The 23049-nt window shown below is 40.1% G+C and overlaps 1 protein-coding gene across 1 annotated transcript in view; it reads right to left on the reverse strand.

The window, feature by feature from the left end:
* The window catches only part of CMTM8 (CKLF like MARVEL transmembrane domain containing 8), a 72232-nt gene extending 49497 nt beyond the window's left edge, over positions 1 to 22735 (reverse strand). The window contains exons 1-2 of the mRNA XM_019727742.2: positions 22603 to 22735; positions 22068 to 22298 (exon numbers count right to left, since the gene is read on the reverse strand). Coding sequence (XP_019583301.1) covers positions 22068 to 22214 — 147 coding nt within the window. The 5' untranslated portion in view covers positions 22215 to 22298; positions 22603 to 22735. The remainder of the gene's footprint in view (positions 1 to 22067; positions 22299 to 22602) is intronic.
* Between the last annotated feature and the right edge of the window lie 314 nt (positions 22736 to 23049).

The following is a 23049-nucleotide window of genomic DNA, read 5'->3' on the forward strand; positions in this document are numbered from 1 at the left end:
CATGTTTTAGCTATTGTGATTGATGCTGCTATGAACACAGGCATATAAACAGGAAATACAAATTTGAGAACTTGCTTTCAATTCTTTTGGATATATGCCTGGAGGTGGAATTGCTAGATTATATGGTAATTCTATTTTTAATTTTTTGAGGAAGTGCCATACTGTTTTCCAAAATGGCCATACTATTTTACTTTCTCACCAACAAATACAGTGGTTTGAGAATTTTTTGAGAAGGTTAATAAGGACATGTTATATTAAAATTCAGATTTATGGCTTCTCTGACAAATTAGAAGATCTGCTATCATTGAACCTTTCTTCCCTCCATGGCAACAATCAGCTGTAGCCAAGTAGCAGTGCCCTCTTTAAATGGAAGTTGCAATCTCTGGTTCACCACAAGCCCAATGCTCTGTGTTGTCTTATAACCAGCCTATTTCGCTCATTTATACTGCCTACCTGGTCCCCGTATGCAGTTGATTTTCTGACTTCTAGCATGAGAGAAATTGCAAGGGACCAAAGATCAGGACTGTGGCTCTGTCACTTGCTGGTATGACCTTAGGTAAGTCACTAATTCTTCGAGCTTTGGTTTCCTCACCAGGAAAATCAGCTAATGGCATGTGCCTCGGCTAATTTACAGTTGCAGAAAATTCAAATGAGATAGTTCATTTGGAAAAAAAGTGCTTTAGAAATGATGGTTATATTATCATCTAGTTACCCTCATGGATGAAAGTCAATTCCTCAACTAAATTTTAAGCTCCTTGAGGGCAAGGATCCATTATTTATAATTCTGTGTTTGCAGAGTCCTGGACACAGAGAAAGTGATGTTGTAAAAAGACCATGGGTTATAGAGTTGGGCTACATGGGTTCAGACACCCGTGCTAGCTATGTGATATCTGGCAAATGACTTCATCTTCTGGAACCATAGCTTTATCATCTGCAATGAAGCATGTCAAGTAAATAGTACGTATCATGTGAGTTAAGATTTCGTAAATAAACTTCTTTTAAAAAGCCATAAACAGATTGCTCCCTTTAGTGCCAAACTTTAAGCACGGAATACTGCTGCTTTGTCAGGGTTGACTGGCATATGAATGTATTTCCAGATTCCAGACTCTCTGCTGATTTCCCTATAATCCTACCAACAGCCTCCACATAATTTTCTTATCTCCTTCACTCACAAAGTCTGAATCAAACTCTCTTCTGCCATCCTTTTTGATTTGGCCATCTCCATAAGGTTGGGGGGAATATGTGAAATAATTTGGATTTTCATTGAAAGGACAATTTTCGGAAATATTTATTCTATCAATCTAATCGACTTTTAAATCTTATCAGCATTTATATATTATATTAAACTTTTATTTCCCAAAATCTAATGTTCTAATTCAACTTTATTCTGAATGGGCAAAATAATTATAATTCCTGTCATACATAAAATAATTCACCTAGCATCATATATAGTGAACAGCTAAAGTTTTTAATGATTTTAAGAGTAAAAGCATCCCAGGCAAGAAAAAGCTAATAAAGGAGTATATCACCACCAAACCAGTATTACAAGAAATATTAAAGGGATTTCAAGAAAAAAAAAAGATAAAAAATATAAATAATAAAATGGCAATAACTACATATATATCGACAATTACTTTAAATGTAAGTGGATAAAATGCTCCAATCAAAAGACATAGGAGGGCTGAATGGATAAGAAAACAAAACCCTTACATATGCTGTCTATAAGAGACTAATTTCAGATTGAAAGACACAGAGACTAAAAGAGATGTAAAAAGATATTTCATGAAAATGGAAATGAAAAAAAAAAGCTGGGGTAGCAATACTCATACCAGACAAAACAGACTTTAAAACAAAGGCTACAAGAGACAAAGAAGGACCCAGTAATTCCACTTCCCGGTATTTAGCCAAAGAAACCCAAAATACTAATTTGAAAAGACATATACATCCTTACGTTCATTGCAGCATTATTTGCAATAGTCAAGATATGAAAGCAAACTAAGTGTCCATCAATAGAGGAACAGATAAAGAAGTGGTATATATATACAATGGAATGTTACTCAGCCATGAAAAAGAATGAAATCTTGCCATCTGCAACAACGTGGATGAACCTAGAGGGTATTATGCTAAGTGAAACAAGTCAGAACAAGACAAATACTATATAATTTCACTTACATGTGTAATCTAAAAAACAAAATAAATGAACAAACAAAACAGAAACAATGAAAGCATGATAAATGCAAGGAGCAGCAGCTGTGGGGGGCAGAACCCCCCTAGCCTGTTTCCCTGGGCACTTGGCTGGCAGTAGGTGCCAGACTGCACAGGATCCCCCCTCACAGGCCTGTCTTAGCCCTCAGGGCTCACTCACCTGCTCCCTCCTGTTTTCTCAGGCTAGCCTTTCCCCCCCACTTCTGTTTAAATCTAAGTGTATATTTGCGTGGGGGTTTACATATACTAACAAAGTTACTTCAAAACCCTCTTTAGAAAGAAATGGGCTATAAATAAAATACCCAGTGACTATTTAAGAATGAGTTTCAGAAAAGATACCAAAGGCACCTCAACAATCTAGAGCACCGTTTTCTGGCCCTAAACGAACAACGTATTCGGGTCTCTGTGTAAATTGCCTTCATTTCTTTATTCCTCCTCAGGGTCTCTCTGATACTTTGGTTCTCAAAGTGGGGTGTGTGTGTACATGTGCGAAATATATGGAAGACGTTTTTGGTGTCATGATAAATCCTGGGAGCCAGACATGGTAAATATCCTGCTGTGGAGGGACAGTCCCACATAATGGTCACCTGCCAGGCCTGAAAAAAGTGCCCTGAGGATAACAGCGCCACAGTGGACTCCCCCAGTACTGCTCCGCATGCTCCAGTGGGAGCACCAGGAAGGAAGCTAACTCCCCTACTGTGTGCAGGTCACTTACATACACCCACTATGTGTGGGAGCCTTGTGTCCACAAGTCTGCAGCTCCTCCAGAGAGGACAGCCTGGCTCCACCGGCAGCAGTTCCCCACCGCGACCAGGAGACTGTCAGCCACACAGGAAGAGCTCAAGAGACTGTGGCTCAGTCGAAAAGAAGAAATTCAAATGGTCTTCCCAATTAGCAAAGCTTTGCTGTGTGACAGGTAGATGTCACAGATAAAACAAAACAGACTGTCCCACGAGGGGAAAAGCGGAAAGAAAACTACCATAACAAGAGAAAGAGCAGGCCCTGCAGGACCAAGTGCTGTCCCAAGGCGTGGGACAAGGCTTTGTTTCTCAGCCTTTTTCCATATTGCTCCCCACCCCCGAGAAACCTTTGCAAACATTGTTTTCCTAATGCTGCCATCCATCCCACTCCTCCCTACATGAAATTCTGTTTTCTTTTAACAAACATTTATTTAGTGCCTATTACGTACAAAGTGCCATTTTAAGTCCTGGGGATATAACAATGAACAAAACAGTCTACTCTCAGAACACAGCTCACATTCTAGTGGGAGTGTCAGACCAAAAAGCAAGCAAAAAAAATGAATACATATGCCATCAGGTGGTCAGATGGCGATAAATGTTATGAAGAAAAATAAGGCAAGCGTAAAGAGGCCAGAGTGGCTGGAGTGTCTGACCCAGGAGAAGAATAGGACGTAGCGTCTTGGATATGGTGCAGAATTTGACTCTTACTCGGAACGAGATGGGAAGTGGCAGATACTGTGTTTTCCTGAAAATAAGACCTACCCCGAAAATAAGCCCCAGTTAAGATCTCAGCCAGACGGACGCATTTAGTACATTATGACGATGTTCCAAAAGAAGATGACATGACTGTATTTGAATAAATGTAGATTGTTGTACATGAAAATAAGACATCCCCTGAAAATATGCCTTAAGGCATCTTTTGGAGCAAATATGAATATAAGACCCGGTCTTCTTTTCGGGGAAACACGGTATGACACATCTTAGCAGGATCTCTCTGGCTGATCTGTTGAGAACAGACCGAGGGATGCGGGAGTGGGACTAGAGGCAGGGAGATCAGTCAAGAGGCAATTGCAAAAATAAGACAAGAGAGGATGTTAGTTTGGCTGAGGATGGCAATACTGGAGGCGGTGTGCATTGATAACATTCTGGGTAAAATTTTGAATTTTTTTCTAATATAACAGAATCACCATTATCACAGCTCAACAAAATTGACAATACTTAGTCAATATTCAAATATTCCTGATTGTCTCGTCATTTTTTTTCACCATTTGCTTATTTGAATCGGTATCCAAATAGGATCCATATATTGTAACTAATTGACATTTATCTCTTAAGTCTCTCTTAATGTACAAGTTTCTCCTCCATTACTTTTTATTCTTTAAAATTTGTTCGTTTTTTTGAGAATTGGGTCATTTGTCTTATAGACACAGCCTGGATTTTGCTGACTGCACTGTCCTGGGTTCTTTTAACATTTCTCTGTCCTGCTTTTCCTGAAACTTGGTACGTAGTGTTGAGTTGCCTGTGAGATGTACAAGAAGGCGTATCAGCATAGACAAATCTGGGATTTGGGGGAGAAGTCCAGGCTGGAGATAGACATTGGGAGTCATAGACATAGAGAGTTTAAATCCATGACTCTGGAGATCCGCGAGAATGAGGGTAGACAGACAAGACAAATGTTCGAAAGCCTGAGCGCTGACACACCCACGTTTAGATGGGAGATGAGGAGGTACTGGGAAAGGAGATGAGGAACACATCCAGCAAGATAAGAGAGAACACGTGTAGGACAGTAGCCCCCAAAGTCAAGCAAAGAAAGTATTCAAAGAAGGAGAGAGCAGTCAGCTGTAGCAGTGCAGCCCACAGGCTCAGTAAGATGAGACTGAAAGTTTACCACTGGGTTGGGCAAAGCGAATACCACTGGGGACCTTGATCAGAGGTGGTTGGGTAGGTTAGTGAGAGTGGGTTCAAGAGTAAACTGGGGGAGAGGAATTAGTCAGGGAATATTATAATAACAAGTCTTTTAACAAGTTTTGTTGCTGCAAAGGGGAACAGAGAAAAAGAGGTGACAACGAAAGGTATATGTGACTTCGTGGGGAAATTACACAGCATATTCTCCTCATGCAATTTTAATACCCCAGATACACTGTACATCTATTTATGGACTTTATACATTTAAAAAAGTCCATACTTTATACATAAAAAAAAGAGGAAGATTTTTTTGCCTCCTCCCCCCGCCCCACCAGTTTCTGCTCCCTTGCAGGTAGCACTGCCTCCATTGAGCATCCATGTGCTAAAGTAACCAAAATATTATGAGAGAAGAATCTAGCTACCTGTTTCTTCCTACTTTCATTAATGTGCAATGAGTTCTTTTTCTGGCCACGGGAAACGTTTTCAGGTATAGCCCCAGGAGGTGTTCCAGGGAAACCAGAGATTATTGCTATATTTCTACACAAAATCCTGCCATGGTGGGGCCACAGGATCCTTCCATGTTCTGACCGCCATCATAAACATCAGGCCTCAGAATCTTTCCCCATTCAGAGACAGGGGATCCAGAATTATTTACTCCAGAAACAGCTGAGTGCAATGAATTAAGAGCCTATTCTTGGGAGTCAGAAAGACCTGGTTTGAACCTACCTCTGCCACTTCCTAGTTGTGAACATACGAGGCCCCCACAACCTCTTTTAGCCTCAATTACTTTATCTGTAAAATTGGATGAGGTAGTTCTGAATGTAGAAGGCACATGGCTTTTGTTTATTTGTTTTTCTACCTGTTTTACCTCTCCTTAGAGACCTACTCTTTCTGCAATGGAGCTGTCATATCTGCCCTGCGCAACTAGTACTTTGACTGTCAAATGAGAGAAAAATAAATTTACCTTGTTTAAAGCCACTAATTTTGGTCTTTGTCACAAGAGTCGAACATGTATCTTGACCAACACTCTTAAATGGAGATGGCAGCTCTTTCTCAGTTCCAAAGGATTATCGTCATGAGGGTTTGTGGGCTCAATGATATGCATTTGTGCAATTTTCCAAGAGAACATGGAAATCTAGATTGTTTTATATATAATATCTGACTTTTACATATTGGCAACTAATTCTGATTTTCAACACTATATAGGCCAACAAAACTGGTCTGGGGGCCAGTCTCATCTGTTCCACAAGCTGCTGTGAAAGAAAAACTTTTCACTAGGACAACTAACATAACTCTAGGTGATAACAGTGACTACATATTTAGAGTCCGGCAAGTTTGAGCAACACAGCGCAATCCCACAAACTCTCATCACCCTTAAATATAACAGCTCTATTCCCCTGGAGACCTGACTGACCAAACCATGTCAGCAGCTGTGACAACCATGGGGTCTCACCTGCTTGCTACCTACTGCACGGGCCTCCCTGGATACCAGTGGTTTTTACCAGGGTGAACACTGTCCCTTTCTTTCTTCCCTTCCTTCTCCTTCATAAGATTAAACAATTTCTCACGAGACAAGGATGGACAAAAGTATCACCCATTTGTGTAAGAAAATCTAAGGTGAAAAAGGCATCCCTCGGTTTCATATGGAGGATCTGGTAGCCTCACCAAACAAGTTCATCCAGACAAACCACTCCTTGGAGAAGGAGTGGGAGGTGGCATAAGATGCACCAGATGCAACATCCAATGCTCATTTCATGGAACCCATGCTCGAGACAGGTTACCAGGAAACAGCCTAAGCGGCATTGGCACTGCAGGGCCCCAGCTTATACTCACTTCTAAAAAGCAAGATCCTGTGTGATGCAACTTCAGCTCAGCCCATCTTTCTCCCCTGGCATGCAGGTGGAAGGTCTCTAGAAAAGTCCACGGTTAGCCACGGGCGATACTCTAATTACCAGCAGAGCAGTAACTCCATCAAGGTGTTGCTCATACAGGTTTAAACCACAAGCTATCCTCACAAGGCGATACAAAGATAAGAGAAATACCATGGCACTCTGTTGCACAAGTAGCACAGTGAACAGAATAGAAGCAATCATGTTATAGGAAAGGAAGCTCCTATTTATCACACCGTCTGCCCTCTAGGAGCTGGTTCTTGGTTCAGCATGGAACCCTCACTGGGGTGAGATCACTCAAGTTTGGAAACAGGAGCCAGAGAGAGTTTCTCTGCACAACAGAGGGTGAAAAATTTGGAGGTGAGGAGGTTGAGTAATCCAAGAGGGGAGGTGACAAGACAAAACAAAACAAGAGGGGGAGGAGAATGGTGTGGGAGGTCTGTTTGCATTCTCCAGGAGCCTCTGCCCCCATCTCTGGTCAATAACTAAAACCAACCCAGCACTCGGGCAAGTAAGCAGGCTTCTTAATGGACATTGAAGATGGAACGACTGTCGCTCAAGCTTTTCAAGTATCTCAAGAGACAGCAAACACGAACACCCATCCCATCTGAGCTACCTTTCCACAGGCAAGTAGCTAAGCCAGCTTGGTATTAACCAGTGACCTAGTTAACTGAGCTTTGGTCTTTCACCTTCAATAAATCAACCTTATCACATAAAGGGAAGTTTAAAAAAATCCAGCATTAGCGTCCCAGGGCAATGCGAACACAAGCTCGTGATGTGAAATGTGAATGAATAGGAAAACAGCTCAAGATTCAGGTCACAGTTAAAGGAATCTTAGACATGATTTCCAAAGTATAAGCTAGTAGAATATTAAATACAGCTATTACAGATCTCCTTAAACATCTCCAATTCTAAGGGAATTCATGGGCCTGTGAATCCAGAAGAAAGCGAAAACCTCAAAGCACAGACTTTTTTTTCACTAAAGTAAACCTAAAGCTAAAGGGAGATTAGCTGAAAAGTCCTCAATATTTCCTCCTCTTGACGGCCCTGTGCAGGATCAGGTAACAGAACTGCTTTCTATCTTTAAAGGATGTTATCTGAGAATGCCCCTTCAATTCTGCTCAAGGTCTAGTGCTTCAAATCAAGTTTTTCTTTTTCTAAAGTGATCTCTGATAACTGCCAATCCTTGATTAGTGTAGATTTCTTGTTGCATCCTTTAAAACCTCAATTTAAAGATTTCTGGGGGCAGCTGGATGGCTCAGTTGGTTAGAGCTTGAGCTCTTAACAAGGTTGCCGGTTCAATTCCCACATGGGATGGTGGGCTGCGCCCTCTGAAACTAAAGATTGAAAACGTTGACTGGACTTGGAGCTGAGCTGCGCCCTGACAATGACTTGGAGCTGATGGGCCCTGGAGAAACACACTGTTCCCCAATATTCCCCAAGAAAATTAAGAAAAACAAAAAAAAGATAATTAACTTACAAATGCAGTTTAAAATGTTGGAGGAAATCAGATTTAAAAAAAAAAATAGATTTCTGTCCTGCCTCAAGTCGTTGCTGGAAACAAGGCAGGTTATCAATCAACAATAAAGACATCTTTCTCCTCTGAATTATTTCCCCCCAGAAAGTGGCACCTCTTATAATTAGATTTTAGAAAGGGTAAGGCAAGATAAGAAGCAAGGTCAGAGCTTTGCATGTTTTCCAAAACAGGCCATTAAACTCAGACCTCTGGAAAACTGACCCACCCCATGGCTTTTTAGACCTTCTTTGAATAAAATCTACACAGGAACATAAATCGATGAAATCTTTCCACTACATACTGGGTGATACGATTCTGGGAGGTTTGCTGGAAACTCAGCCTACAGCCAGTTCCTCCAACCCTACCAAAATTTTTGGAAGCCATATAAGCCTCTTGCTGATTCAACTAGCTAGAGTAGATGTTGTCATCTGGAACTGAACTTTGACCAAGGCAACGGATATCCTGCTTTCCCATAAAAGGGAGGTTCTACTGGGATGGTTACCATGAATCTCATGGGTGGGTATGGAAGAGGGAGAAGCACTCAAATGGGATTTATTTCACCTTGCATTCCACAAGGGTGTGGTTGACCCTTTCTCATACGATTTAGGAACAGTCTACTCTAATCTTGGCATAACTAGAAATGGAAATGAAAGAAGGGATTTCCCAAAACCTGTGAGATAATAAATGTGAAAATTAATTTAGTTTTAAATGAAAATTAATGGTAACATACTCATCTAAGGAAAACTACTGCCATCTTCCTGGGAATAGCTCTAGTCATTAATCTTGGGGGGGGGGGGGGAGAAAGAGAAAAAAACTGTATTTGGACCTGTTAAATTTTAGATTTAAGTCTGTGAGATGAATAAAGGACCAAAGGCCTACAAGAAATAAAAGCCTCTTGAATTTCAGCTCAAATCTGAAAATCTGAGTTTTTTTAAAACTAACCTTCAGTATCTTCCTAAGTATATATTTTTTTGTCTTACATCCTATCATTGATCATTTGTTTAAATAAAAATAGAAAGGTGCAATACCACTATATTCTATTAAGAGATGACAGACACCAGTTCCGGTGCACAATAACTATTCAATACATATGAACCGTTGAGGAGTTTTCTTCTTAGGAACTAAAGTAGTGTAAACCCCTATTCCAAAAATTAATCTATGTGTTATATATTAATCCAATCAAAAGTCAATATAATTTGACAGAGGAGAGGGGACACAAAAGTATATGACTTTAACAAAGTTCTAAAATTCATGGCGGGGTGGTTTACCCTATCAGATATTAAAATGTATCCTAGAACTACAGATGTTAAAACATGGGAGCAAAGACTGGAATAGACTAGAAAGTACAGAGTTGAACCCAAGTAGATACAAGAATTAAGTAAAAAAAGGAAGCAATCCAGATTGGTGAATGAAGAATAAATTTATCAATATATTATGTTGGGACAACTGAGTAGGTATTCGGACACAAAGTTAGACCCCAATTTTATACCCTATACTACAACAAATTTCAATATTAAGGTTAAATATTAAAAAGTATTTAAAAATACAGGTTAAATATTAATGTATAATTAATTATATTTAGTTTTGCTAATGAGGTAGTACTTTCTAAGCATGACACCAAATGTAGGGAAAAATATGACTGATAGATTTGAACATAAAGTTTAGATGTTTAAGTGAAAGTAAGGCATAATAGGCTGGAAGAATATTTGCAACACAGAAAGTCAATATCCCTTATATACATTAAAAATACTGGTAAGTGAATAATGAAACAGCTAAACATCTCTTTCAAGGTAGCTGACTAGACTGTATGTTCACCTCCTCACAAAATCTCACTGAAATGACAAAAGGAAAAACAGAAAAACTAAAAAACAAAACAAAACAAAAAACAAAACTAAAACACTACCCAAAACCCAAAATAAATTAAAAATGCACAGTAGTGCTGAGAATCTAAAAGAGCACCCTGGAGTAGTGAGGGATTCCTGGGCGGCATGTAGGAAGAAACTAATGGGATTTCCAGTCTTCAGGAAAATAGAAGACCTATCAAAAAAGTGAGATTCCAAGCAGACCCTAAGAAAACGCCACAGATTAGAGGTAACAACAGAAGTTAGAGAAGCAATGAGCCAAAGGTAATCTGCTAAGGAATAAATTTAAATCCTTAGAAGCTGTCAAATCATTTTCTCCCCATCCCCTCCAGCAGTTACTTTTGGAAATAGCCCCCAAATAAAGCTTTAAGGCTGCTAGATGGTTCAACGAGGTATGGGAAAGTCCATGCAGCTACAGTACTCGCAAAGTCTCCCCTCTCCAAAACACACACACACACACACACACACACACACACACACACGTATTTCCTTTCCTCTGAAAAAAAACACTAGATGCAGGTCATGTGATTAAAAACTTGCATTCATTGCCAGGGGCTCAGGGATTCTCAGGTAGGTTGAGCAAACACTCTCCAGTCATCTCATCTAGAATTACAAATGAACAATCACGAATCACCAAATGGTTGAGAAAAACAGCCATGAGAAGAAACAGGTTCAACAAACAGAAACAGTCTCCCTGTAAAAAAGGAAAAGCTTAAATATACTTAAAATGATTCAATTAAAAAAGCAATCAGACTACAAAGTAAAAATAATGACAACTTTTAGGGGTTAAAATTATCAAAAATATTCAACAGTACGGCTGAAGAGCAGAACATACTCAACCAAAAACCTGAATTTGGGCTGGAAGTGTTATTTCCCTAGAATTCTGCAAAAGAACAAATAGTAGGAAAGTATGAAAGAAAAGTTAGGAGATATTGAAGACAATTTAATCTCGCCTGGAACTTCTGGGTTGAATAAAGATTTTTTTTTTTTTAAGGAGAAAACAGAAAACAGATATAGGAAATATTAGAAAATTCCCTGCACTGAAGATAGATTTGAATATAGTCATATAAGGCCCAACAAGTGTTCATGAGGATGAATAAAGAATGCCTTTCTAGACACATAGTGATAAAGTATATGATCTCTATAGATCTTTAAAGATACGGAGAAAATTCCAAAAGCTTGTAGAGAGATAAAAAACAAAAACACCACCAAAACCTTTGATTACTTAACAGGAAAGGAGAACCTAATTCCCATAGAGGAGTGGGTTTGAAGCCTAGTGAAAACAAGCCTTTAATATTACAAAGGACTTAAATATTACAAATAAATAAGGACTTAAATATTACAAAGGTTACAGTTTACTACAATCAATGCAAAGGACATATTCTCATCAGGGAACACCAGGGGACATCAGGCTACAGCAATCCTGAGACAGGAGCTTTAGGTCTTCTAGATTACTCCCATGCAGAGATGAGGACATTCTGCCTACTCAGGAAGAGATCCCATCAGGAATCAGAAACTCCAAGTGAGGGCTCAATAATCTTCTTTTACTCTTAATCACATCAACCGGAAACTCCAGTAGAATTACCTGATGTGGTTGCAAAATTGCCTTTCACAACCCTTTTCACTCCAATATAACAACAACATTCCACCTACAATTTTTTTGTCACATTCTCATGGATAATATAACACACAAGGCATCACTCATGCAAGGTCACAGTGAACGTAATGCACAATCCCAAATGTACCAGGCCTGCCTAGGGTCTACCTACCAACTAGTCTCTTATTAAACAACACTGGATGCTAGAAGACAATGAAGCAATATCTTCAAAGAATTAATGAAAATAAATTTTAAAATTCACAATTTTTTTTTATTACTCAAGTATGGTTAAAAGAAAGATGTTTCTAGATGTGCAAGGATTCAAAAAGTTTACTACCTTCAAAACCTTTCTAAAATAATTACTCCAGGAGGTACCTTGAAACTGAAAAATAAAAAAATTAAATGACACACAAAAAATAATAGAATGAAAAAATTTAAATGTGTAATGAAGTCTAAATAGTTGTTTGGTAATATGGGTGGGAAGCTTAGGACAATTGTCAAGAAATGATTCCTAAAAAACTGTCGACGAAATAACATCCAGCCTAAGAGAAAGCTTGTAAGAATTTATTTGAGCCAAGCGGATGACAACTACCGGGAAGCAGTCTCAAGGGATTGAGAAAATGCTCCGGAAAATGGCCGTTTTGCATCTTATTTATACATTAGAATGAAAGGAGGAGGGTTACATGAAATCCATTGGTTGTAGATTATGGGGGTGGAAGGAAGCAAAGCAGGGAAATCTCTGGGATTGGATAAAAAGCAAAATAGAGAGACACACACTTCTTTCCCATTGGTGGATACAAGATAATCAATAGCATTTTACAGCACATAGAGATGGTATTTGGGGAACAAGATAACAATGAGGGATTTTGTAGTTTCCTGCTCTGGTGTGGTGCGTTCTGCCCCCTGGGGGGTCTGGAAAAAGGGATTACTCTGACATTCCAAGGGTATATTATCTTACATGTAAAAAGACAACAGATAGGCTCACTTAAGGTAAAGATTGACCTTTGTCAAGGAAGCTACAGGCCAAAGATGTGACTTCCAGCCATGGCCCACCTTAGTTATAATTTTTTATGTTCACGCCATCCTAGGTGATTATTTTCAGTCTCCTGAGCTTGCCAGGTTTAACATGTGGCTCCTTTTCCGTCCACAAAACCATTTTTCAAAAAAGTAGTCCAGGGATTGTAAAAAGGTACATGCACTCTGGAAAACAGTGCGGCAATTTCTCCAGTGGTTAAACCCACAGTTATTACATGATCCAGCAATTCCACTCCTATGAATGCATCCAAGATAAATGAAAATTTATGTCCACACAAAAAACCTGTACATGAATGTTCTTAGTGACATTACTAACAATAGGTAAAAGGTGGAATCAACCCAAATGTCCATAAACTCATGAGTGGATAGATAAAATGTGGTATAGCCACATTTATTATTATTTTATTGCCAAGTAATTATTTGACAATTAAAAAGTACTGATAAATGCTACAACATGGATGAACCTTGAAAACATTATGCTAAGTAAAAGCAGCTAGTCACAAAAGGCCACATATTGTAGGATCCATTTATATGAAATGTCCCAAATAGGCAAATTTTTGAGAGAATGTAGGTTAGTGGTTGCCAAGGGCTAGAGGGGAGAGGTTGTTAAGAAATTAAGAATGATTGCTAATGGGTATGGAGTTTCTTTTTGGGATGATGAAAATATTCTAAAATTGATATTTTACATAAGAATCATCTGGAAAAACTTAAGACTTCAAGAGCATAAAATTACCTAAATACAGAGATTCAATATTCCTAGGTGATAAAATTCAGTATCATAAGGACATCTCCTCAAATTGCATAAACTTAATGCAATGTCAAAGATGTAAAGGGGTTTAAGGAGCATTGATTCCGAAAGTCACCTATGTTAGTGTAGTATACAAGAATAGCAAATAAAGAAAAATTTGTATGACTTACCCTATTGGATTTTTAAATGCATGATAAAGCTATAATAATTAAAAGGATCTGGAATTAACTCAGGAATAGAACAGAAGAGGGTCAAGAAATAGTTATACATATAAGTGAATATGACATGATTAATGGTGAGATAACTAGATATCCATTTGGGGAAAAAAGTGAAATTATATTCTTAAACACAAAAAAATAATTTATGATGGTAAATATTCTTAACACTAAAAAATTTCTCCTATATTTTCAAATATTTGTATAATCCTGAGGTTTGAAGCCATGCTTTAGCAAAGTAAACCCCAGAAGGCTAACAGTTTAGATTTTATGCAAATTAGAAACTTATTTTGATGAAAAATGTCATGAATGATGCTAATAACAAGTGACAGATGAGAAAATTAATACCTATCATATATGGTAAACATAGGAATCAACAAAAAAATCAAGATATTATTGAATGAAAAAAGTTGCAGAATATATATATAATGCTCCTTCATGTATGTGTATGTCTTATGCTATGTGTGTATTTGCACATGTACAGAAGAAAAGGCTGGGAGAAATGTGAAAGGTTAAGTACATCAGGGAAGGTGGGATGGAGTGAAGGAGGTAGGTTAACAGAGACAGTTTTCACTCTATTTGAAATTTATTTTTAGAATGAACACATTGATTTGCTGTAAGCTTCTTTAATTACATGAATGCATAAATGATTCTCATTAGAAAAACACTTAAACCATATAAAAATAGAAAGAGTTAAAATACAAACATCCCTATTCAAACACATTCCCCAAACCAATATTATTTCCCTCCCGGGAGGTAAACTTCATTAAAGTTTTCTCTCCGTTTATACCTCTAAAATATTTTTTAAAGAAAGAAAGAGCCCCATTTTTTCAAATGGGTAGAGGAAAAAACAGGTAGTTACCAAAATAAGAAATAAATGGCCAATAAGCATACTTAAAATATTCAACTTTAATAATCGCAGAATGACAAATAAAAACAATTTGCTCTTTTTCACATGTCCAGGGCTCCCCTGAATATTAGCTGATGTTCTTTCTTACTAGTGTGTACCTATGCCAAACAGGTTTTTTATGACTTTGAATGTCTCCCACGATAAAATTGGCAAATATTAAAAGAAAGCTTGTGTATTTGTAGAAACAAACCTTGTTACACACTGAAACACCAGTAAAGGGAAGGCAAATTTGTATAAACCTTTCTGTACACGTTGGCACGAGAAGTCTTCAAAACACATATGCCAAAGTGCACGGGCGCACGTACACACACCCATAAGAACTAATAAATGAGGTCAGCAAAGTTTTAGGATACAAGGTCAAAGATACAGAACTCATTAGATTTCTATGATCTAACAATGAACAATCCAAAAGTGAAATTAAGGAAATAATTCCACTTACAATGGCATCAAAAAGAATAAAATACTTAGGAATAAAATTTACAAAAGAAATGTAAGACATGTATGCTGAAAACTATGAAACACTGTTGAATGAAATTAGAGAGAACCTACATAGATCGAAAGCCATCCCATGTTTATAAATTAAAAAACTTAATTTTGTTAAGATGGCAGTGCTTCCCAAATTGATCTACAGATTCAATACAATCCCAGCTGCCATTCTTTTCCAAAAGTTGACAAACTGATACTAAAATTCATATGGACTCAAACTCATAGGGACTTAGAATAGCCAAAATAATTCTGAAAAAAGAGGAACAAATTTGGTGGACTCACACTTCTGATTTCAAAACTTTCTACAAAGTTACAGTAATCAATACAGTTTGGTATTGGCGTAAGGACAGATATACAGGCCAATGGAATAGAACTGGGAACCCAGAAATAAATCCTTATATTTCTGGTTATTTGATTTTCGAAAAGGGTGCCAATACAATTCGATGGAAGAAAAATAGTCTTTTCAACAAATGGTGCTGGGACAATTAGATATCTATATGGAAAAGAATGAATTTAGACCCCTACCTTACACTACATACAAAAATTAACTCAAAATGAATCATAGACCTAAATGTAAGACATAAAACTATACAACTTTTAGAGAAAATATATGAGTAAATATTGTGACCTTGGATTAGGCAAAGTCTTCTTAGATATCAAAAGCACAAGCAAAAAAAGAAAAAAATACATTAAATTGGACTTTATCAAATTAAGAACCTTTGCACTTCAAAGGATACCATTATATAAAATGAAAAGACAACGCACAGAATGGAAGAAAAATATTTACAAATCATCTGTCTGATAAAGGACTTGTATTCAGAATATATAGAGAACGCTTACAACTCAACAATAAAAGAAATTAATGTAACTTTACAATGGCAAAAGATTTGAATAGACATTTCTCCAAAGAAGATACACAAATGACCAACAAGCACATGAAGAATTGCTAATCGTGACAGAAATACAAACCAAACCAAAATGAGATACCCCTTCACACCCTGTAGGATAACCAGGATCAGAAAGACAGACAATAACAAATCTTAGTGAGGATATAGAAAAACTGGAACCCTCATATGGCTGATGAGATTGCAAAGTAGGATAAGCACTTCGGAAACAGGCTAGTAGTGTCTCAAAATATTAAACAAGGAGTTACCATATGACCCAGCCATTCCATTCCTAGGTAAATGTCCAAGAGAATTAAAAACATATGTCCACATCAATTTGTATGTGAAGGTTCACAGCAGCATTACTCATAATAGTCAAAATGTGGAAACAACCCAAATGTCCATCAAATATATCTATATCTATATTGATCGATCGATATAGATATAGACAGATATAGATATATATAGATATATATTGCAATGGAGTATTATTTGCCAGTAAAAGGAAAAGAGTACTGATACACGGTATAGCAAGGATGACCCTTGAAAACATCATGCTAAGTGAAAGAAGACAGAAAGGGTCACATGTGGTAGGATTCTATTTACGTGAAATGTCCAGAATTGATAAGTCGATAGAGACAGAAAGCCAAGTAGTGGTTACCAACTGCCGAGGGAAGGGAAGAATGGGGAGGGGCTGCTAAGGGGTATAGGGTTTCTCTTTGAGGGGACAAAAATGTTCTGAACTTAGATAGCGGGGATAGTTGTATAGCGCTGTGAATATCCTAAAAATCACTGCATTGTACACTTCAAAAAGATCAATTTTATAATATGAATATCTCAATAAAGCTGCTTTAAAAAATGCATATGCCCAAACTCTATCCTAAATGGGGTGAATTTTACTGTATACCTCAATACACCTCAAACTTGACTTTTAAGAATATTCATATACCTTCTATTCAATTCTAAGTACTCATCCTTAGAAAACATTAAAGAACATCCAGAAAGATTTAGTTTCAAGGATGTTTGTTACAACATAGTTAAAGGAAAGAAAGAAACATGAACAGTAGGAGGCTGGATGTTTATGGAATACTATGTGGCTATTAAGAATGTTATAAGAAATTAATCATTGACGAAGAAAGGTAATTTATCAGGTCTCAGCAGGAAACAAGGCACATTCAGACTCGGTGACCTGAGTGGAGTTTAATAAAGGTGTTATTTATAAAACAGGGTGTTGGAAGACCCAAGTGATAGCGCAGTACCTGGCAATAGTAAGCACGTGGGAGTGTACAGTTATCAGAGCCAGAGGAAATAGCTGTGTGGAGAGGGCTGCCAGATAGCCCACCTTCCATGGATGACACATGCACTCTGCTGATGCCCACCAGGGAGGAATCCTGGGGAATGAATACCCAGACCCTGCTCTCCTCTCACCCTATAGCCTCCTGTGGGTGTCACTTTTGAATGAATCCAGTGGGACATCAGAGGGAAGCCCCTGAGACAGTGTATGCATGGGTGACAGAGGGTGGACAGCAGATCTCAGGAACAAAAGGAAGATATCCAGCAGAAATGGCCATAGCAGTGGAAAAAAAAAAAAGGTGTAAGCAAAAAGTAGTTTGCAAGTGACTGCATTTTAAAAAATTACAGACAAAGAACATATAACCACTTGGGACATTCTGGAATGGTTTATTCCAACGGGTAAATGGTGCTTCAGAGTTTCTTAACAACAGTGCTGCTGGCAACTGATGACGCCATTCTTCATTGTTGGGGACTGTCCCATGCACTTCAAGACATTTAGCATCCCTGGCCCCTCCGGCACGAAACACCAGGAGAAACTCCAGGCATTACAACAACGAATTGAAAAAAAAAAAAAATCCTACCCACTCCCAGACATGGAGTTGTAACACGCCTGTTAGCAACCGCTGTGGGGGCTAGAATTACATTCTTTTTCTTACCCGCATTTTTCTAATTTTTCTACAAAGGCTAGATATTGTTTTTGTGAAATGGAAACTATGTTCACCCTTTCTAAAAAAGAACTCAACAAATAGAATATTTAGATTCCAGTTCTCGGTAAACCCTGTTCGTCCTTCCCCAGCTAAGTTTGCTCATGACAGTAAGTAGATGAAAGGTGATCTAGCATTATCACAGGGATGCTGTAATTCATTTCCAAATCACCAATAACAGTTAACAGGAAGGGTGCAGTTAACGCAGCTTTGGATATATCGTTTTTTTATTCTTCAAGTACTCATGCTGGTTATGAGATCATAGCACCCTACAAGTCACAGGTCAAGTACTGGAGTGCTTCTAGCTTGTTATAAAACTTTAAAAGGAAGGAAACGACTACAATTTGGTTTCAACACGATATTACATTGGCAAGGCCGAGAGTGTTTTTAGTAGGTGACCTACTACCGCTCGCCCCGGTGAGAAAGCCAGCACAAAGGATTTTGACAACAAATTTGGGGAAACAATTGTGTTCTGTTCTCTATTATTTCATTTCCCCTAGGTTCAAGCAGGAAGTCAGGTTCTTAGTAAATCTGTCTCAGTATTTTCTTTTTTTCAAGGCAGAAAAGTAACATTCTTCTGGGGGTGGGTCTAACTTAATCTCAGGGCTGGGACAGCAATAGTTTGAAACTTGCCTTTCCCTCCACCCCCAGATAAGAATCAGTGGTACCATATTCCATTACATCCAAGAAAACAACCGTTGTAAGCTGCATCCTGATTCAGATATTAAAATATGAACAAAAAAGTATCTTAGAATCAATAAAACATAGTACATCATTTAAGGTGAACCTTAACATTTTTAATTTTAAGAGTTCTTCTAATTTAAAAGATTTTTTTTTTTTGTTTTTTTTTTGTTTTTTTTAGTTTAATAGGCTCACACTACTGATGACAGTTTAAACCAGTACAACTGTGGGAAAAGATAATTTCTGAATATGTAACAAAACACTTAAATTTGTGCACCCTTTGCCACAATTCTACTTTAAGGCACTTTGCCTTATAAAAATCACTGGACAAATGGGGAAAGAGGGACAAACAAGTAAGATTGCTACAGCACAGGCTAGTAAAACCTAGGAACATGCTAGTTTTAAAATAGAAAACTGAGGAAATCAAAACAGTACTTCTTTGTGACAGAAAACTATAACAAAGCGAGAGATCCCAGACCCTGAAAAAATGCTCATGGTATGGTAAGTGAACACAACAGGTTACAAATCCAAGAAAAAAATTATAAGAAAATACATGCATAGAAAAAGAAAAAGTATAAAAGGAGTTTCAGAAAAAAATTGAGAAAAATGCAAAGACAAAAATAAAAAATTTTAAAATCACCTTGAAAACAGGTAAGTTTCCTGATCGAGAGAACATACCAAGTCCCCAGTATAATGGAAGCAAATGGACTCATATGAAGGCACATCACTGTGATATTACAGAAAAAAGATGATTTGATAGGCTTCCAGAAGAAAAAGGTTCAAGAAATGGAATAAATATGGCATTTGGTATGTTGCTTCCTGATAACTGTCATCAGTTTTGGCTCAAATAAACTCCTAAAAAGAAGTTAAAAATTTAAAAATTAAAAAGAAGAATTGCAACATATATTTTTTAAAAACAGTCAGAATAACTCTAAGACAATAGAGGAATACTTTAAAAATTCGGAAGAAAAACAATTTCTAATCTAACATTCTTTACCCAAACTGTTAATTATGTGTAGTAGTTGAATCAAGACATTTTGAAAGATGCAAATCTCAATTTACACACGCATCCTTTCTTCCTAGACTATTAGAGGCTGTGTGTTCTCCCAGAGGAAGGCAAGACAGGGAGGACACTGGTAAGCAGGGGATCCCACCGAGGAGAGGGAGGCAGAGAATCTCCAGAGTGATGGTGCAGGACCCTGGGCCATCAGAGGTGCCCAAGTGAAAGCAGGCCAGGTAGAAGCAGGTAAGAGGATCCCACAGACGGTGGGTCATGAGGATGACCTTAATAGAATACCTGATGTCTCTCAGTTTTCCTGACAGATTTAGACAATTAAGGTAAAACTAGTGACTAAATATCTGGAGAACTAAAATATGGAAAAAGAGAGAATTCCTAACTCCAGGGAAAACATGAAATTAGGCAGGAAAGGAAAAGAGCTCATAGACTACTCAGTGGCTCAATGTCCTAAGGTCAACACTTGATACTGATCTACTCAAAAATATAGTGGGAGGCAGGAAGGCTATAATGGGGGTGGGGAAGAGGTGGTCCAAGACAGCCCAAGCCTCATCTTTCAGAGTAGGAAGGAAGCTAATGGATAGCACCTACAATTGGGAAAAAAAAAATTATCAAGAAACAGCATTAGCAGCACATTATTTAGAGCTCTAAGAGACTTGAATGTAGGTACTTCTAGGTATGGAGGTGGTGAGGGACTTATATTTCTGCCTATAGGACTCTATAAACATGTGCATACATAGCTCTGTCAAAAATAAAAACTCAGTTATAGGAGTAATAAGGGTAATTTTTCTGACATTTTCCCCCATGTTTTTCAAAAAATTTAAATCTAAAAGGATACATGCCAATATATCAACAGTGGTTATTTCTAGTGATGGGATTGTGGGCCGTTTACATTTTTCCTTCACTTTTCTATTTTCTGAAAAAGCGTGGAACACGGAACATATGGATCATAAATCAGAAAACTAGAGGCCTTTTCCTTTATCCCTGGTTGAAATCTACCGCAGGGTAGAAGCTCCATCTGTGTCATTTCAGCTTCTGTTTGCTGATGGGGCAGGGGAGCCTGGCAACTCCTTCATTCACACTGCAAATATTTGTTGAATTCCTATAAGCCAGGCCCTGCAAGGTGATTCTTATCTCTCAGCTTTTTATGGGGTCTTCTGAAGTCCTCAATACCAGCAGAGGGAACCGGCTGGGGGAGGTGCGAAGCCAACATTTGTCAAACTTCACCTGCACTGGAACTACCTGGGATGAATCCGTAGGTCTGGGGTGGGGTCTGAGACTCCGGAGGAGCAAGTAAGCTACTTCATGTGCACAGGTTTCACTCAAGATTTCTCAGAGTCTTCAGTCACCTTTGCACCATCTCCATTCTCTACCCGGCTATGTGCCTGATTTCCTTTTCACAAATGTTTAAAGGAAAAGCATATGAGATATGGTGGAAGAGGCACCAGTTAAGTCAGTTAGAAGTGATGCCATTAGCAGTTAAGAGCAGGCCTGCAGAGACAGTCAGGCCTGGGTTTGAATCCCAGCTCCACCACCTCCAGCTGTGACTTACTTCTTCTCTCTATCCCTCAGTTTCTTCACATGTAAAGTGGGATAATAATTAAACTCACCTTCACACGGTAGGGTTGTTGTGTGGATTACATGAGGGCACAAAGGCATTGAAAGGGCTTGATGAGCCCCTGGTACATGATGAAGACTCAGTAAAACAGTGGCCACCACTTTCTCAGACATGAAGGACTGGCTGGGGATTCTCTGGAAATCACTTGACCTCTCAGCTTCCCTGTCCTCCTGTGAAGAGGAGAAAGCACCTGCCTGGCTTCCTCCCCAGGCATATTCTGAGCCTAAACCAGGACGTGCCACACCACCAGGCAGGAGTCCATTTGAACCTCAGAGGTGGAGACCCTTAGATTTTATTCGGTACATGTTTCCTGATTCACCAGGAAGATAATTACGAAAAGGAACAAATCCTCTCTTGTCTTTTGATCTTTGGAAAGCTTTGCTTTAGGGAGCAGGCCATTCACGTGGAGATTAGGTAAGGGTGGCACCAGGTGTTCATGACACTCATTAACACAAACGCCATGCCCACCAAGCATCCTGCTCCTAGGATACGCGGCGACCACGGACAGGGCCCCCAGCAAGTTGGGTTTCTCCCCTAACAGACATCCCCAGGTTTCAAGACCTCTTACCCCAGAGATCCCAACGTGTTTGGACCTCATTCAGAGAGGTGCTCTGAGTTTGGCACTTTGGGAAGAAGGGAGAGGCTGAGCAAATAGGGTTCCTTTGAAGCACGTCAGCGGATGTGAGTTGGCTCCGAGCCCAAGAGCACGCGCGGGGGTCCCTCCGCGCCCCCGCCTCCCCGCGCCCTGCCGGGTAGGCACTCACGATCTCCGCCACGATGAGCAGTCCGGGCACGGTGCGGAGGAACTCCCGGTCGTAGGCGAAGCTGCTGCTACTGGTGGAGAAGTTCTCTGCGAAGGAGCTGGTGGTGGTGGTGACGGTCCGCGGGTGGGCGCGCTGCGGCTCCTCCATCGTCGCGCCTCGGCCAGGCTGGCACCTCCTCGGGGACCTCCAGCGCGTCCCGGGGTGGACGCGCGGCCCTGAGCCCCGGGGACCCTGGTGAGGGGGAGGGGAGCGAGGCTGGAGCAGGGAGGGAGGCGCGCACGGGGCGCCTCCCTGGGCCGGACCTGTCGCGGCGCGTGTCCTGTGGTGCACGGCAGCCCCCGCTTTTCCGAGCGCGGGCTCTAGGGCGGCCCTAGGGCCGAAGAGGAGGAGGAGACCGGGAGAGGGGAGGCCGCCGGACGGCCGAGGCAGGCGGGGGAGGCCGGGAGGAGGGGAGGGGGCGTGGAGAGGGGCGGGCGCGAGGCGCGCGGGGGTGGGACGGTCCCGCAGAGGAGCCGCGGACGGGCAGCCTCCTCACCTGTTGCCCGGGACAGATGAGACCGAGGCAGTGCCGATTAGCGCCCAGGGTCGCCGGGCGGGCTGCGCGGAGGAGGGGGTGCGGGGTCCCGGCCGCCTGCTGCCCCCCTGCGGAGCCCCGGCCTCCGTCAGGCTCCGCCTCCCTTGGGCGGGCAGCCGCTGCTGACCTGTCTCCTTCCACCTGACGGCCGCCGCGGCGTGAGGGGCCCTTAGGGATACCAAGGCCTCCAGGAATGAGGTCTCTGAGCTGCGACCGAGGCAGAGGGTGGGGTGGTGAGTCGCTAGCGAGAAAGCGCGGCGGGAACTCCGACCCGACCGGACCTTAGACCCGAGATCGATGCAAGGCCGTCAGGACTTTCCAGGAGACCGCCCGAGCTTCTCCCCCGCCCGCTGTGGCCGCCACCCCAGCCCGGCGTTATTTCCTGCCCCTCCTGTCGGGAACAATGTG

This window comes from Rhinolophus sinicus, linkage group LG10 (genome assembly GCF_036562045.2).
Source record: "Rhinolophus sinicus isolate RSC01 linkage group LG10, ASM3656204v1, whole genome shotgun sequence".
NCBI lineage: Eukaryota > Metazoa > Chordata > Mammalia > Chiroptera > Rhinolophidae > Rhinolophus > Rhinolophus sinicus.